Source organism: Giraffa tippelskirchi, chromosome 5, assembly GCF_054371585.1.
Source record: "Giraffa tippelskirchi isolate mGirTip1 chromosome 5, T2T-mGirTip1v1.2.pri, whole genome shotgun sequence".
Taxonomy (NCBI): Eukaryota; Metazoa; Chordata; class Mammalia; order Artiodactyla; family Giraffidae; genus Giraffa; species Giraffa tippelskirchi.
This window is the reverse complement of record NC_137279.1, coordinates 150,808,020-150,823,594: the sequence shown is the minus strand read 5'-3', so window position 1 is coordinate 150,823,594 and position 15,575 is coordinate 150,808,020. Positions and strand designations below refer to the sequence as shown.

Here is a 15,575-nt window from a genome sequence, read left to right as displayed (position 1 = left end):
TGTATTTTAAAACATACTGGCCAGAACCAAAGGCTGGTGAAGAAGCCCATTATGAATCTTTCAGCACTGTGGAGGGTAGCACTCAGTAATTTGTCACTAAATATATTTCATGTTAGTTGTTGTTAAGAAAAGAATATTAACTATCCAGAACCCAATGTTGAAGTGTTGGAAGATAAGGCAACATAGCAATTATCAGTTCAGTTCAGTTGCTCAGTCATGTCTGACTGTTTGTGACCCCGTGATCTGCAACATGCCAGGGTTCCCTGTCCTTCACCAACTCCCGAAGTTTACTCAAACTCATGTCCATTGAGTCGGTGATGCCATCCAACCATCCCATCCTCTGTTGTCTGCCTCCCTTCTTGCCTTTAATCTTTCCCAGCTTCAGAGTCTTTTCAAATGAGTCAGTTCTTCACATCAAGGTGGCCAAAGTATTAGAGCTTCAGCTTCAGCATCAGTCCTTCCAATGAATATTCAGGGTTGATTTCCTTTAGGATTGACTGGTTTGATCTCCTTGCAGTCCAAGGGACTCTCAAGAGTCTTCTCCAACACCTCAGTTCAAAAGAATCAATTCTTGATTGATTATATTTGTGGTCCAACTCTCACATCTATACATGACTACTGGAAAAAACATAGCTTTGACTATATGGACCTTTGGTGGCAAAGTAATGTCTCTGCTTTTTAATATGTTGTCTAGGTTTGTCAAAGCTTTTCTTCCAAAGACCAAGTATCTTTTAATTTCATGGCTGCAGTCACCATCTGCAGTGATTTGGGAACCCAATAAAAAAAGTCTGTCACTGTTTCCATTGTCTCCCCATCTATTTGCCATGAAGTGATGAGACCAGATGCCGTGATCTTTGTTTTTTGAATGTTGAGTTTTAATCCAGCTTTTTTACTTTCCTCTTTCACTTTCACCAAGAGACTCTTTAGTTCCTCTTCACTTTCTGCCATAAGGGTGGTCTCATCTGCATATCTGAGGTTATTGATATTTCTCCTGGTAATCTTGATTCCAGCTTGTGCTTCATCCTGCCCAGCATTTCACACAATTAAAGGACAGTTTGTAAGATTTATTCTACTGACAAAACACAAACTTAAACAAAGGATATGAACACTGAGCTCAAAACATATTAAAAAAACCTCTAGACTTCAGTGGGAACTCTGTAACCAAAGAAGAAAAAGGTGGGGTGACAATCTTTTTGTCACTGGATATGTGGAATCATGGAGCTAATACCATATCATATGTTAGAGAAACTTGAATATTTAAACAAATAAAATATAATACAGATATAGACTTACTAAGTACTATATGGCAAAAACTGCTTTGCAACTGAAGTTATTTTTTTTTCTAGTGAAGAAAAACATGAGGACTCAAAGATAAGCTGGTCCTTGAGAAACTCTCAGCATCTGTTTGCAACAGAAAGTTGCCTGTTGCAGTTTGCCATTAGAGATAGAATGAGTATCAACCACAAGTATAAAAATAGGGTTCAGTTCAGTTCAGTTCAGTCGCTCATTCGTGTCCGACTCTTTGCAACCCCATGAATAGCAGGATGCCAGGCCTCCCTGTCCATCATCAACTCCCGAAGTTTACCCAAACTCATGTCCATCAAGTCGGTGATGCCATCCAGCCATCTCATCCTCTGTCGTCCGCTTCTCCTCCTGCCCTCAATCTTTCCCAGCATCAGGTATGACCTAAATCAAATATTTATTGATTATACAGTGAAAAGTGACAGATTCAAGGAATTAGAGATGATAAACAGAGTGCCTGAAGAACTATGGATGGAGGTTCATAATACTGTACATAAAGCAGTGACCAAAACCATCCGAAAGAAAAAGAAATGCACTAAGGCAAAGTGGTGGTCTGAAGAGGTTTAACAAATAGCTGAGAAAAGAAGAAAAGCAAAAGGCAAGGGAGAAAGGAAAGATATACCCAACTGAATGGAGAATCCCAGAAAAAGCAAGGATTGATAAGAAGGCCTTCTTAAACAATGCAAAGAAATAGAGGAAAACAATAGAATGAGGAAGACTAGAGATTTCTTCAAGGAAATTGGAGATACCATGGGAACCTTTCATGCAAGGATGAGCATGATAGAGTATAGAAGCTGTAAGGACTTAACATAAGCAGAAGAGATTAAAAAGAGGTGGCAGTAATACACAGAAGAACTATCCAAGAAAGATCTTAATGATCTGGATAACCAACATGATGTGGTCACTAACCTAGGGCTATACATCCTGGAGTGTGAAATGAAGTGGGCCTTAGGAAACATTACCATGAAAAAAGCTGGTGGAGATGATGAAATTCAGTTGAGCTATTTCAAAACCTAAAAGAGGATACTGTTAAAGTACTGCACTCAATATGTTAGCAAATTTGGAAAACTCAGAAATGACCGCAACTGGAAAACGTAAATTTTCATTCCAATTCCAAAGAAAGGGAATTCCAAAGAACATTCAAACTATAGTACAGTTGTACTCATTTTACATGCTAGCAAGGTAATGCTCAAAGTCCTTCAAGCTAGGCTTCAACAGTATGTGAACTGAGGACTTCCAGATGTACAAGCTGGGTTTAGAAAAGGCAGAGAAACCAAAGGTCAAATTGCCAGCATTTGTTGAATCATGAAGAAAGCAGGGAGTCCCAGGAAAACATGTTTCTGCTTCATTGACTATGCTAAAGCCTTTGATTTTGTGTATCACAACAAAGTGTGGAACATTCTTAAAGAGATTGGAGTACCAGACCACCTGACCTGACTCTTGAGAAACCTGTATACAGGTCAAGAGGCTACAATTAGAACCAGGCATGAAACAATTGACTGGTTCCAAATTGGGAAAGGAGGATAACAAGGCTGTATATTATCACACTGCTTATTTATCTTATATTCAGAGTACATCATGTAAAATGCCTGGCTGGGTGAATCACAAGCTGGAATCAATATTTCCAGGAGAAATATCAACAATGATATTTGTTAATATGAAATTCAGATATGCAGATGATAGCACTCTAACTGCAGAAAGTGAAGAGGAATTAAAGAGCGTCTTGATGAGGGTGAAAGAAGAGAGTGAAAAAGTTGGATGAAAATTCAACATTAAAAAAACTAAGATCATGACTTCTGGTCCCACCACCTCATGGCAAGTAGAAGGGGGAAAAGTGGAAGCAATGACAGATTTTATTTTCTTGGGCTCCCAAATCAATGCAGATGGTGACTGCAATCATGAAATTAAAAGATGCTTTCTCCTTGGAATGAAATTTATGACAAACCTAGACACCATATTAAAAAGAAGAGACATCTTCTTTTGTTGACTCTGCCAGCAACAGTCTTCCAGGAGTCATTTACAGATGTGTAATAGACCATAAAGAAGGCCAAAGAATTGATGCTTTCAAATTGCCGTATTGGAGAAGACTCTTGAGAGTCCCTTGCACTGCAAAAAGATCAAACCATTCAGTCCTAAAGGAAATCAGCCCTGAATATTCATTGAAATGACTGATGCTGAAACTGAAGCTCCAATACTTTGGCCATCTGATGCAAAGAACCAACTCATTAGAAAAAATCTTGATGCTGGGAAGGATTGAAGGTAAAGGAGAAAGCAGTGATGGAGAGTGCGATGGGTAGATACCATCACTGACTCAATGGACATGAATTTGAGCAAAGTCCTGGAGATAGTGTAGGACAGAGGAGCCTGGTGTGCTGCAGTCCAGGGTGTCACAAAGAGTTGGACATGACTTAGCGACTGAATAGCAACTAGTACATCTCATCTAATACTTAATCATGAGTTTATTTGTATCTGTCAAGGTAGCAAATTCTCAAATGGCAATGGAATGAAACCTAAGATACAGTCAACAAGATGTTTTTCCTGTAAGTCTGTTACTATTTCTAGCATTGAAACATTGGAAAGGGAGATGAGTGAATCTTCTAATAGAAAAAGGAGATTTGGGATTTGTGTGTTTGTGTGTGTGTGTGTAAGTCACTAGGTCTGAAACAAATAGATGGTAAAAATAAGAGAAAGTAGAATCTTCACCTTACTTCCTCTCCAATAAAACTGCTGCTGCTGCTGCTGCTAAGTCGCTTCAGTCGTGTCCGACTCTGTGCGACCCCATAGACGGCAGCCCACCAGGCTCCTCCGTCCCTGGGATTCTCCAGGCAAGAATACTGGAGTGGGTTGCCATTTCCTTCTCCAATGCATGCATGCATGCTAAGTCACTTCAGTCGTGACCGACTCTGTGCAACCCTATGGACAGCAGCCCACCAATAAAACTAATTATTCTTTATGGGATATGTGGTTTTCAAGGGAGACAGGATTGCTGTGCCAGGAGTGGGGAAGCTACAGGATTTGAAAATAACCGTAAAGCTAAAGAGAATGTGATAAACCAACACTGTGTGGCTCACAGTAACAGGCTCAATGGTAGAATGGTATATCTTTTCGTCTCCCCAAAGTAAAATTAAAGAGCATTTAGAGGTTAGGATCTGATGGCTTCCAGACTTTTTAGAACACAGACCTTCTGTCTTCAAGGATTACTTACCATTTTCTATTTTTAAAGCATCTTACTATTATCCTGCCTTAAGAATATATGTATTACCTGGTTTCCCATATAAGGCATACATCAGAACATTCTTAAAAATCATAATAATAACCATTACTTATAGTGGTGTTATTTAAAACAAAGTTTCTTTTCAATTAGCTTCAAAATTAATTTGCTAGCACTGAATATCAATTCTGCATTAGTGCTCCTTTGGTAATTATTGCTTACTATCAACGCTCCATTACGTTTCCATGTTTAAAATAATGAATGTGTAACTCTGTTGATTACTACTTGTGATTTATTGAGTTATTCTTAGAATAACAATGTTTTTAGCAATATGTTTACTGTTTTTCCAAGATTTGTGAATCTACTAAAGTTTGAAAAGTATACGTAAATATGTATGATACATACATATTCATATACGTGTAAAATAAAAAGTGTGTATATCTGTATATAAAATTTAAACTCACAGTAGGTGTACTATGTCATATTTTTTTTCAGGCCCTTAGGGATTCTGGTATAAATACATTAGTAAAGGCTCTGTTACAAAATTATACATTTCCATGTCAGAGGAACTTAGAAATGTAAAAAAAAAAAAAATTATTTCAGTTCTGGTGGTGATTCTATTACAAGTTTCTTATATTTTATTCTGCTTTCTCTTTTAATATCCTTCCTACCTTGAGCCTACATGAAGATTGTATCAACATAAATATTTAGACCTGTTAGCAATTTTTTTTTAGTTTTATAGCTGCTTCTTCTAAGTTCCCAGTCTGAGAACAGACACATAAGTAGACAGTCAAAACAAACTTCTTTAAGAATGGAAAAGTCAACTGATTCCCTCAGAAGAGTGCAAGAAGGATTGAGTAATACATAAAACACACTAAGCACAAAACCATTTAAAGGGTCAAAACATGGTATTGAAAGATTCAATGATGCATTTAAGTCCAGTAAGCTAAGGAGTGACATCAGTTTGAATCTTTAATAGGTATATTAGCAGTAATGAAGCAAATTTTTAGAAGATGGAGTTGAGGTGTCTGGAGATAGAGAGATAGATTGAGAGAACATTTGAATAGCATAGAGATCATGTGAACTAGTTTAAATGAGTAACAATGGAGTGGAGAGGAAAGACACAAAATATAGTTAAAAGACAGAGTCAGAAACACTTTAATGATTGAATTTGAGTTGGGAAGTTTTGAAGGAAATGAGACATCAGGATGAACCACTGTTGCTGGTTTAACAGACTTGTTGAATTTTTGTGCTATAAACAGATACATAAGTTTTGGAGAGAAGGAAGGGATAGGACAGATCCTAGTTAGAAATGTTGATTTAGTTTGGACTGGTTAAGTTTTAGTGAGATGCTCTGATGATGAGGTCCAATTGATGGACAGATTATTAAGCTTATGGCAATCACTGATAACTTCTAAATTTCTAATTCTAGGAGAATGATTAGATTAATTGAGATAAGTCAACCTGGTGAAATATGAAGTTATTAAAATCATGTTTTAATAGGAAAATGCTCAAATAACAATATAACATCAAATAAAAACAGTAAGCAAAATTGCTTGTGCAGTAAAATCTCAATTGTGTAAAAACTAACCTAAAAAGACTGGAAAGAAAATCATTAGAGTTACAATGGTCATACTAGGGTTAAACATTTATGGTGACTTTTCCTCATTTTTCTGTTTATTTATATTTTATAAGATTTCTATGTGCATTACTCAAAAATCACTTTAGGGTAAGGGATGGTTCCTGAAAAGATAGTCATTAAGTTGATTCTAAAGGACTAGATATCACTTTGCCAACAAAGGTGTATATAGTCAAAGCTGTGGTTTTTCCAGTAACCACATGTGGAAGTGAGAATTGAACCATAAAGAAGGTTGAGCACCAAAGAATGGATGCTTTCTAATTGTGGTGCTGGAGAAGATTCTTGAGAGTCCCTTGGACAGCAAAGAGATCAAACCAGTCAATCATAAAGGAAATCAATCCTGAATATTAGTTGGAAGGACTGAAGCTGAAGCTGAAACTTCAGTACTTTGGCCACCAGATGCGAAAGAGCTGACTCTTTGGAAATGACAATGATGCTGGGAAAGACTGAAGGCAAAAGGAGAAGGAAATGGCAGAGGATAAGATGACTAGATAGCATCACTGACTCAATGGACATGAATTGAGCAAACTCTGGGATCTAGTGAAGGACAAGGAAGTCTGGCATGCTGCAGTCCAGGGGGTCCCTAAGAGTCATACACAACTTAGCGGCTAAACAACAAAGGACTGCTGCTGCTGCTGCTAAGTCGCGTCAGTCGTGTCCGACTCTGTGCGACCCCATAGACGGCAGCCCACCAGGCTCCCCCATCCCTGGGATTCTCCAGGCAAGAATACTGGAGTGGGTTGCCATTTCCTTCTCCAGGGCATGAAAGTGAAAAGTGAAAGTGGAGTCGCTCAGTCGTGTCCGACTCAGTGACCCCATGGACTGCAGCCCGCCAGGCTCCTCCGTTCATGGGATTTTCCAGGCAAGAGTACTGGAGTGGGGTGCCATTGCCTTCTCCCAACAAAGGACTAGATAGGAATTAATCAGATAAAGATCCTCTAGTAGTAATAGAGATAGCAGTAGTAGCAGCAGTAGAGGTACATAGGTAAGGAATACAGTGTATACAGGGATCTGCAAACAGTTGAGGATTGTTAAAACATAGCATGATAGTATAGAGTGGTCAGCAAGGAAGCTAGATAGGGATGTGTGGTAGCCCTGTGAGACCTTGAGATTCTATCCGATGCACTCTGGGCAACTGTGTATTGCCCAAGGTAGTGCATTTATTTGCTAAGGTCACCATAACAGAGTATTTCAGACTGAATTGCTTAAACAATAAAATTTTCTTTTCTCAGTTTTAGAGGTTAGCAGTCTAAGAGCAAGGTGTCAGCATGGCTGATTTCTTCAAGGTCTCTCAACTTGACTTGTACATCGCCAACTTCTAAGTCTTCACACGGTCTTTCCTCTGTGAATCTGTGCCCATCTCTCCTCTTCTTTTAAGGAAAGCAGTTATTTGTGTCCTTATTGGATTAAAGTCCACCCTAGTGACTTCAATTTAACTTAATTACCAGTTTACATGCCCTATTTCTAAATATAGTCATATTCTGAGGTACTAGGTGTTAAAGACATCAACACATGAATTTGGAGGAAGGAGAGACACAATTTAGTACATAACAGAGAGTGATATGGTTAAATTTCTTTGGCAACCATGTGGAATATGAATTTGAGGGAGAATAGATGGATGAACAGACTGATTTAATTATCCAGGCCAGAAATCGTGATGTTGTATAGAACAGTGAATGTAAATAAATGAATTTAAAATAAATATAATAATAATATTTCCCTAAAGATAAGCTAGTCTAGAGGGGAAACAATGAATTCAATTTTGAGGCATTCAATTCTATACCTAGTATAGAGTTAAATATGGGAGTTTGAAGCTCAAAGACAAATAGCTGGGCTATAAATCTGGATTTGGGCATCATTAGTAGAGATGTTATTTGAAACAGTGAGAACAAATCAGTGAATCTGAGTGATGAAAGCAATAGACTTAAAACAGAAAACCAACATTTACAGACTAGTCAGGTAGTGAATCCATGATGGAGAAACGAAAGTATGAGGTAAAGCAGAAGAGTGCCTCATCATGGAACCTAAGGAAATAGAGAGGTTTGATGAAGGGAATAATCAAAAAGTCAAAGAGAGCAAAGGGATCCCAAAGACAAAAATGGGGAAGTATTAGTTGGATTTGGGATTACAAGGACTTTGGACATGGACACTTAACAAGCTCCTTGAACTTCTATGTGCAAGGCACTGGGTGAAGCATTATAAAGCATATAATCATACTTCATTTTGAGCTTCACTTAAGACTGAGGAAAGGAGCATTATGTTTGTTTTATATAATAAGAAAGCAGTGTCTTAGGTCAAATAACTGTCTTAAGGTCAACGGACAACCCAAGATCAGTGGAAGTCAGCTTTAGATTTCTTTCTGTGTCACCCAAATTGGCATGATTAACTGCTAGTAATACTAACTTCCTAAAAGAGAGGCAGTTTTATTAAGTTGGAAGGACTAGAATTCCACAGAGCAGTGGGTTGATGAGTGAATATTAGATGAGTAAGTAAGATAGAGTACCCTTTCCAGAAGAGAAGAAAGGAGGTCAGCTCGTCTTGCTCTCGTTTCTTTAGTACATTGCCTGGAACACAGTAGATGGTCAATAAATTTTAGTTCAGTGAACAAGAAAGAAATATTGACTTGAGCTAGGCATATGGTATACATGGAAGTGGAGGCAGCAGAGATGTAGGTGGCACGCAGCCCAAGGGGGGAAAAAGTAGAGAGGGTAACACAAAGAAGAAAGGGAGGAAAGCTTAAACCAGATGCTTCCTAGAAACGGTTGATAGAGTTCCAGATCAAGTGCACAAGTAAGAATTTCACCTGAAACTGCTTTTTTAAGGTTGGAGAATAAAAGCAAAGTAGAGAAATAAATGTGTAAGGACAAGTTGCTTCATCTTTTAACAATTTTCTCCATATTAAGCTCCCTCAAGAAAGACTGTCTCACCATTTCCAAGTAATAAATTCATATCTGTAATGACCTCTGCCTAGATTTCCCTCTTTTTCACTGTATGGCAGTCTCTTATTGCAACATAATGGCTCTGATCACAGGTTATCCCTTCAAATTTTTTGTTCAATTCTCTCAACAGAATCTGTCATTCCTTCTTTTTTCTACCTATTCATGCACTCCTGTAGTGACTTGAAGGCCATAGATAAAACACTCTTACATTTATTTATTAAGTAAATAAATGAAATACCTTATGAAATGAAATACCTTAGCATATCAACAAAATATTTCAAAACATTATACAATGTGTTTCAAAGCAAAGGAATTTCATAAATTGATTTAGCTTTGACACATCGTATTTATTAATTCAACCTTTTATATACAAAATAATGTTTTACATTTTCTTACTAGTTAGCTAAAGACTACTCTGTCAGATGACTGTATTTTGTCATAGAAGCACATTCATAAGTTTTAATTCATTGAGTTTTAATAGTCTCACTGCAAATGACACATAGGTTGGAAAATATTTTGCAATGTATTTAAAGAATGAAGTGTTACTTGCCATTATAAAAATTTACATATTGCTCACTGTCATGTTTAAATAAAATGATATGTTCTTGTGCCCTCACTTCAAAGTCAAATTGTGTGCTGTAACACTTTAAGCTTTCAGTGTTGAATTTTGGCTAGTTCAATAGTGGGATGAGATTACTGACTGCTGTATTACTATTCTGTAGACAAATTCATTCTTGAATAATCTGTATGCCCTACGAGAAGGTCAAATGATAAGGCAGAAAGATCTGAAACAAAGCAGTAAGATTTCATTGCTTTGAGTTTGGCAGATATCCAGTTGCATATTTCAGATTATCTAGAAAAATACACAAAGTGAACAATTATATTCAACTTGAGCTGTATAGCATTATCCTCATCTAAATTATAAATTACAGTCATACATATAAAATAAGAAATATAATATTCTTTGTAACATTTTGCACATGCCAATATATTCCCTTATACTAAGAATGTGAATTTAATAAACATATATTGGGAGAATTAAGATAATGTTGTGAAATAGCTATATCAATTTGTCCATAAACACCTCTCTAAATAACTATTTAATATTATACCAAGAAAATAAATGAAACTAAAATTCGAGCAAAATTTGAGACAAAGAATCCTCACAGATAATCTGCGTATGTATTGCCTGTACATTAAGTTTGCCTATAGGCAATTTTTGCTCAAATGGTCTATGTGCATTTTTAATCCACCTTATGTAAGTATTGAGTTCAACATTTAGGGCATTTCCAAAGTTACACTGTGATTAATAATCATATAGATTTAAAGACTCTTGTTCTTGCTTTCTACTGCAAAAATGCTTGAAGATTAATGTGCATTAATTTCAGTTGTATGCAAAAATATTGTAACATAAGATAATGTTTCTGTTTTTAATTGAAAATGTAAATCCCTAACTGGAGCAAAGAGACATTTCTAATGAAGATAAGGTATTTAATCATTATTTAATATTTTGTATAACCATAATTGCATTTATCTGAAAAACTGTAATTTGCTTTGTTTTGCTATTTAAGCATATCCAATTTTTAAATCATATGTTAATAAAATAGAGCATTTAACTAATTTGAATAAAATGTACATCAAAGTTGTAAGTGAAATACGTATAAGTCATTAATTGAAACATGCAATTGGTGACTTTTCTGGAAAAAAAGAAAAGCAGAATTAAAGTAAATTAATAGTGTGGTTAATTGATTCAGGAGGCCTCCTGCTGAAAAATTATTCAATAAGAGTCTGTCATTATAATTTGTGATCATTTGTCACTTTACAGTAAATCAAATATAATGGATTCAGGTTCACAAGCTGTATAAATGATTGTCCTAAATATGACAATTTTTAAAATAAAAAAGATGGTTGTTTAACTGATTTAATTTAAAATAGTCATTGTATATTAATTTGAGCTACTTATGTGTTTCCAGTAAATATTTACTTTGTAAATGATTTTGTTCTCATATATGCATATATATAATTTAAAAATCAAATCAATTTAAAAAAAATATGTTTCAAGATACAAATTACAAATATTTTGTTAAAACATGAAGACATTCGGTAAAAGTTGTTGTTAGATATTTAGTAAAAAATAAATTGAATGATTATTTTTTATAACCCAAAACATGATTCTACTCAAAATTCTTTGAATATAATAAAACACACTCTTTTACAGTATGTTCCCTTCTGTAGCTCACTGATTTCTTCAGTGTTGTTGTCCCCATAAGAGCTTTTGTCAAACACTATAGATTAAGCTGAATTATTCTACATATAATGTAAACTGATAAATTTGAGAAGAAAATTTTTCTTAACAGAAAACTTTAATAAACCAAATTTTGTTATTTTCAGAGGGAAAGGGACACTGAAAAATCAGAGTAAAATACTAATGGGTTCATTTGTGTTCTGCCTTGAACATCATGCATCAATAATGCTTGTTATTGTAGAATTAATTTAAATGAGTAGAAATAACCTTGAAAATAAAAGTTTAAGCAAGTTATTTTCATGAGACTGCTCTGTTGCTCAATGATTCTTATATGAGTGTTTTGCTTTCTTCTGTTAGGAAGTATGCATTTTTTTAGTCATCTTGTCCAATACCACTCAGTTTGATTTTCTGCTTCTATCCTATCTAGTATTTGTCTAATCCTAGAACTGTACCGCTTTACAAAACTCTTGTTTATAACCTACTTATATGCAATTATATTGAAACAAGCAAACATTGCACCTCCCTGTAATATAGACCAATTGAAATAGCTATATTAATCACCTTCTGCATTAGGAATTCCATCTTTTGGGCATTGAAATTGATTTTTCTTATCTTAGCATCTGAAGATCCAGAGTGTGCCCCTTGCCCAATCGCCTGAGACTATACAGTGACACCTACAACAGAGGATGTGGAGGCAGCAGCTTTTCGGGCTCCAGAAATGGCAGCATCAGGAGCATCAGCACGAATAGACTTTGTAGAGGTAGTTCTCCCAAACTGTATTATGAAACCAAACATTTTTGGTGTGCTACCTGATGATGGGGGCTGCCTTCTTACTGCCTAGTGTAATGCAAAATGTTTGGTCTTTGTTAAAATTTAACAATGACATTTCTGGCTAATATAAAGCAACCTGATTTTTTCCCAAGTGTGTTCAGTTGCCTTAATTTCCAATTAATATGAAATTTTATCAGTCTTAGAAAAACATTAACACATATTTTTGTCCAATTTATTTCACTTAGTTGATATAAAGCTGCTGTCACATATAATTTTTGTATAAATATTTTTGAATAGATCAAAATAAACCATCATTTAGAAAGCATCCAAAAGCAGTAAACAAGAGAATTTCTCTATCCATTTACATACTTCAGAGGCTGAATAGGGTTGCCCAGTTTATCTGTCATTACCCCCTAGTTATGTTCTATTGTGAACTTACTTTGCAAAGTGAATGACTATTCCCAGATGGCCCTTATTAAAATATGAAAAACCAGTGACTGACTGGTTTTATGTTTCCTTACATTTTATGTAATTTAATGTGATACAGTTATTTTGTAGCTATAAAACACATTTGTTAATTAACCACATTAGCTTTATCTATGCAGTTCAATGACTTATAACATTTCAATTTGCATATAAAATGAATCTCTGTAATGATGTCTTTGCAAAATAAATAACAATTGACATAATGGGTGCATTTGCTTTTAACACTTTATACATTTGACTTCAAAGAGTAAGATATATTTCATAGTGAAATTTTGAAGAGTTTGAAATTCAGCATCCAGAGATCTTCATCTTGGTACAGTACCACATATTCATTCTTCACCTGGTCTTCACTTCTTTTTGGAACAAGACAAGATACAAAGAATTTATACCAGTTCTATTGGAACTATTGCTTGATTGAATATAATTTGAAGGTTCTTTTCATAAACCAAATATAAGCAGTATAGATACGTTGAGCTTAATAGTGTTTTTGTTTTTTATTGTCATTTGCTTCTATTTTATTTTCTTAGGAAATTACAAATTGTCACTTTTTGTAAAATCTACACTATGGAATTGAAATGTAATTTTCTGAATATTTCTATTCTGTTTTTAATGCATTTTAATTACATGATTTATAAAATAATGACCCTAAATGTATAGCCTTTTGTAAAAAGCACGTATATATTTGAAAGTGGATGTTCTTTTAGTTCAAATTGTGTAAATATGGATTCTTCCATGTGTACTTATGAAGATCTTATGTGAAGTTTCATAAACCTACTTAATTGAGTTTGTACAACATTGTTTTCAGCTGTGTGGCATATACGTATTGACTTCTGTCATTTTCACATATACTGCACATATCTCTAGAAACTGTGTTTTGAAACGTATGTTGCTTTCCTAAGAACATAAATGTCTGACTCTGCTTTAGAACAAATTGTGCTATTTTAGTGTAGTTTTATAATATGCTCCCACCGTGTCCTTCAAATACCATTTTAAAGATTATTTAAAACATTCTGCATGAAAATAGCATTAAAGTATTTAAATATTTCTGCCTCTGTCATGTTCCAAGTAAGGAACTGAATTTTCTATTGTTAAATTTGAGAAGTCTTACAGAACTGCAGTTAAACTCGGCAACAACATGCAGTGGTTCTGTTGGATAATTATTTTGCTGAACCATGTTGCATTTCTGGTCTTATGATAGCATATTAAATACAATTGAGAGCTTATATGTATAGGATAAAGGAAAGTTCTCTTAATGAAAAGACATTAACAAGTAACAAAGAATCGTTGTCTAGTTGGAATGGTTTAAAACTGCATCAGTAGAAGTGATTGCAGAAGTAAAAATTTAAATTATATACCACTGAATATGATACTTGATTCATTTTTGTCAACCGTTAATGCTACTTCACTGTAGTGTTCCAACAAGTGGGACTGATTGTAAATTCCTTGACAATATTTATGGCACTCTAATCGTTTATGCTAAGAGGAATCACATGTGTCAATTTAACAAAAATATTAAATGTATTTATTTTATAAAGTTACATATTTTTTAGCCTCTAGATATATATTATTTAAATTAGATAAATTGTTAAAAGAATGTGTTCATAAGCATTTGTTATTCTTGAAATCACAGTAATCTCATTGAGCTAACATTTAGAAATATATTCAGTTGATTACATTTTCATGGGTGGTGGGATATGCTTATTAAACCAGAATTTGACTAAATATACAATAAAAATTAAAATGAAAAATAATTCTTAAGAAGAAGGCAACACAATATGTGCTTACCCATTGTCTAGGATACCAAGTATTGTACGACAGAACCCCTTCCTACCTTGTAAGATAAGTATCCCTCCTGGGAACCTGGCCATCATGTGAGCAATATATTGAATTGCCTTTCAACATCTTATTGACATTTCATGAAGAAAAGTCAATTTTTAATGGCTCTTAGCAGTGTGTAAGGCCTTCCTTGCTGGTTCAGTGATAATGAATCCACTTGCCAATGCAGATTTGATTTCTGAGTCAGAAAGATCCCCAGAGAAGAAAATGGCACCTCACTCCAGTATTCTTGCCTGGGAAACCCCATGGACACGTGATCCTATCCCGGTGGGCTACAGTCCATGGGGTCGCAGAAGAGTCGAACATGGCTTAGTAACTAAACAGCAGCAGCAGTATCTTAGAAAATAGAATACATCGCCTTATATTTCTTAGAAATTATAGGTTCCTCCATGTTTATTAAGAATATCATATACTCTCCCATTCCTATATTTTTTTTGCATCAAATTTTACCAACTACGATTTCTGCCATTTTGTATTCTATTTTAAATCAAGTCAACTTTCTCTGGAACAAAGCTAGCAGATCTAAAAGTATGTAAGTCACTCAGTCATGTCCAACTCTTTGTGACCCCAAGGACTTTAGCCCACCAGGCTCCTCTGTCCATGGGATTCTCCAAGCAAGAATATTGGAGTGGGTTGCCATTTCCTTCCTCAAATTTTCTCACCAAAGAATACAATTATTTTACAAATTTTAGTCATAAACAAAACATAGCAAAGTTACATTATGTGTTGTCAGTTTTACTTCATGTTAGTTGCTTCTGCCACAGCAACCAATACAAATTAGGTAAAGACCAATAGTCTATGTGTATTTATTAGCATAAACCCAGAAAATATTAATAGGGCAAAGATATAGCATATTGATGTCATTACAGTAAAAGTAACAGGTTCAGGACAGAAGAGGTTAGAAGAGCCTGAGGATGTGGAAACTACACAGTTGCTCAAAATCTTAGTGAAGTAAAATCTTCTGTAAATCCAGTAATTCCCCTTACCCCTCACTCAACACATACAACTGCTTTGATTGCAGCTATATGATGCATAAGGGTGGGATTATATACCATTTAAAACAGGACTCAGTCATCTCTTGTGCTTGGGCAAATTTTGGAGAGAATACAAACCTTTAATTCAGTCCAGCTCAGTAAACATTTGTCG

The 15,575-nt window shown here is 35.1% G+C and overlaps 1 protein-coding gene across 8 annotated transcripts in view; it reads left to right on the top strand.

The window, feature by feature from the left end:
• The window catches only part of LRRC7 (leucine rich repeat containing 7), a 574,473-nt gene that overhangs the window by 332,280 nt on the left and 226,618 nt on the right, over positions 1–15,575 (top strand). For 2 of the 8 annotated variants that reach the window (XM_081490663.1, XM_081490664.1), the window contains one exon: positions 11,954–13,955. The exons of the other annotated variants lie outside the window; for them this stretch is intronic. In XM_081490663.1, the coding sequence (XP_081346789.1) occupies positions 11,954–11,960 (7 nt within the window). In that variant the 3' untranslated portion in view covers positions 11,961–13,955. Of the gene's footprint in view, positions 1–11,953; positions 13,956–15,575 lie in introns of those variants that run through there. 8 annotated transcript variants of the gene reach the window in all.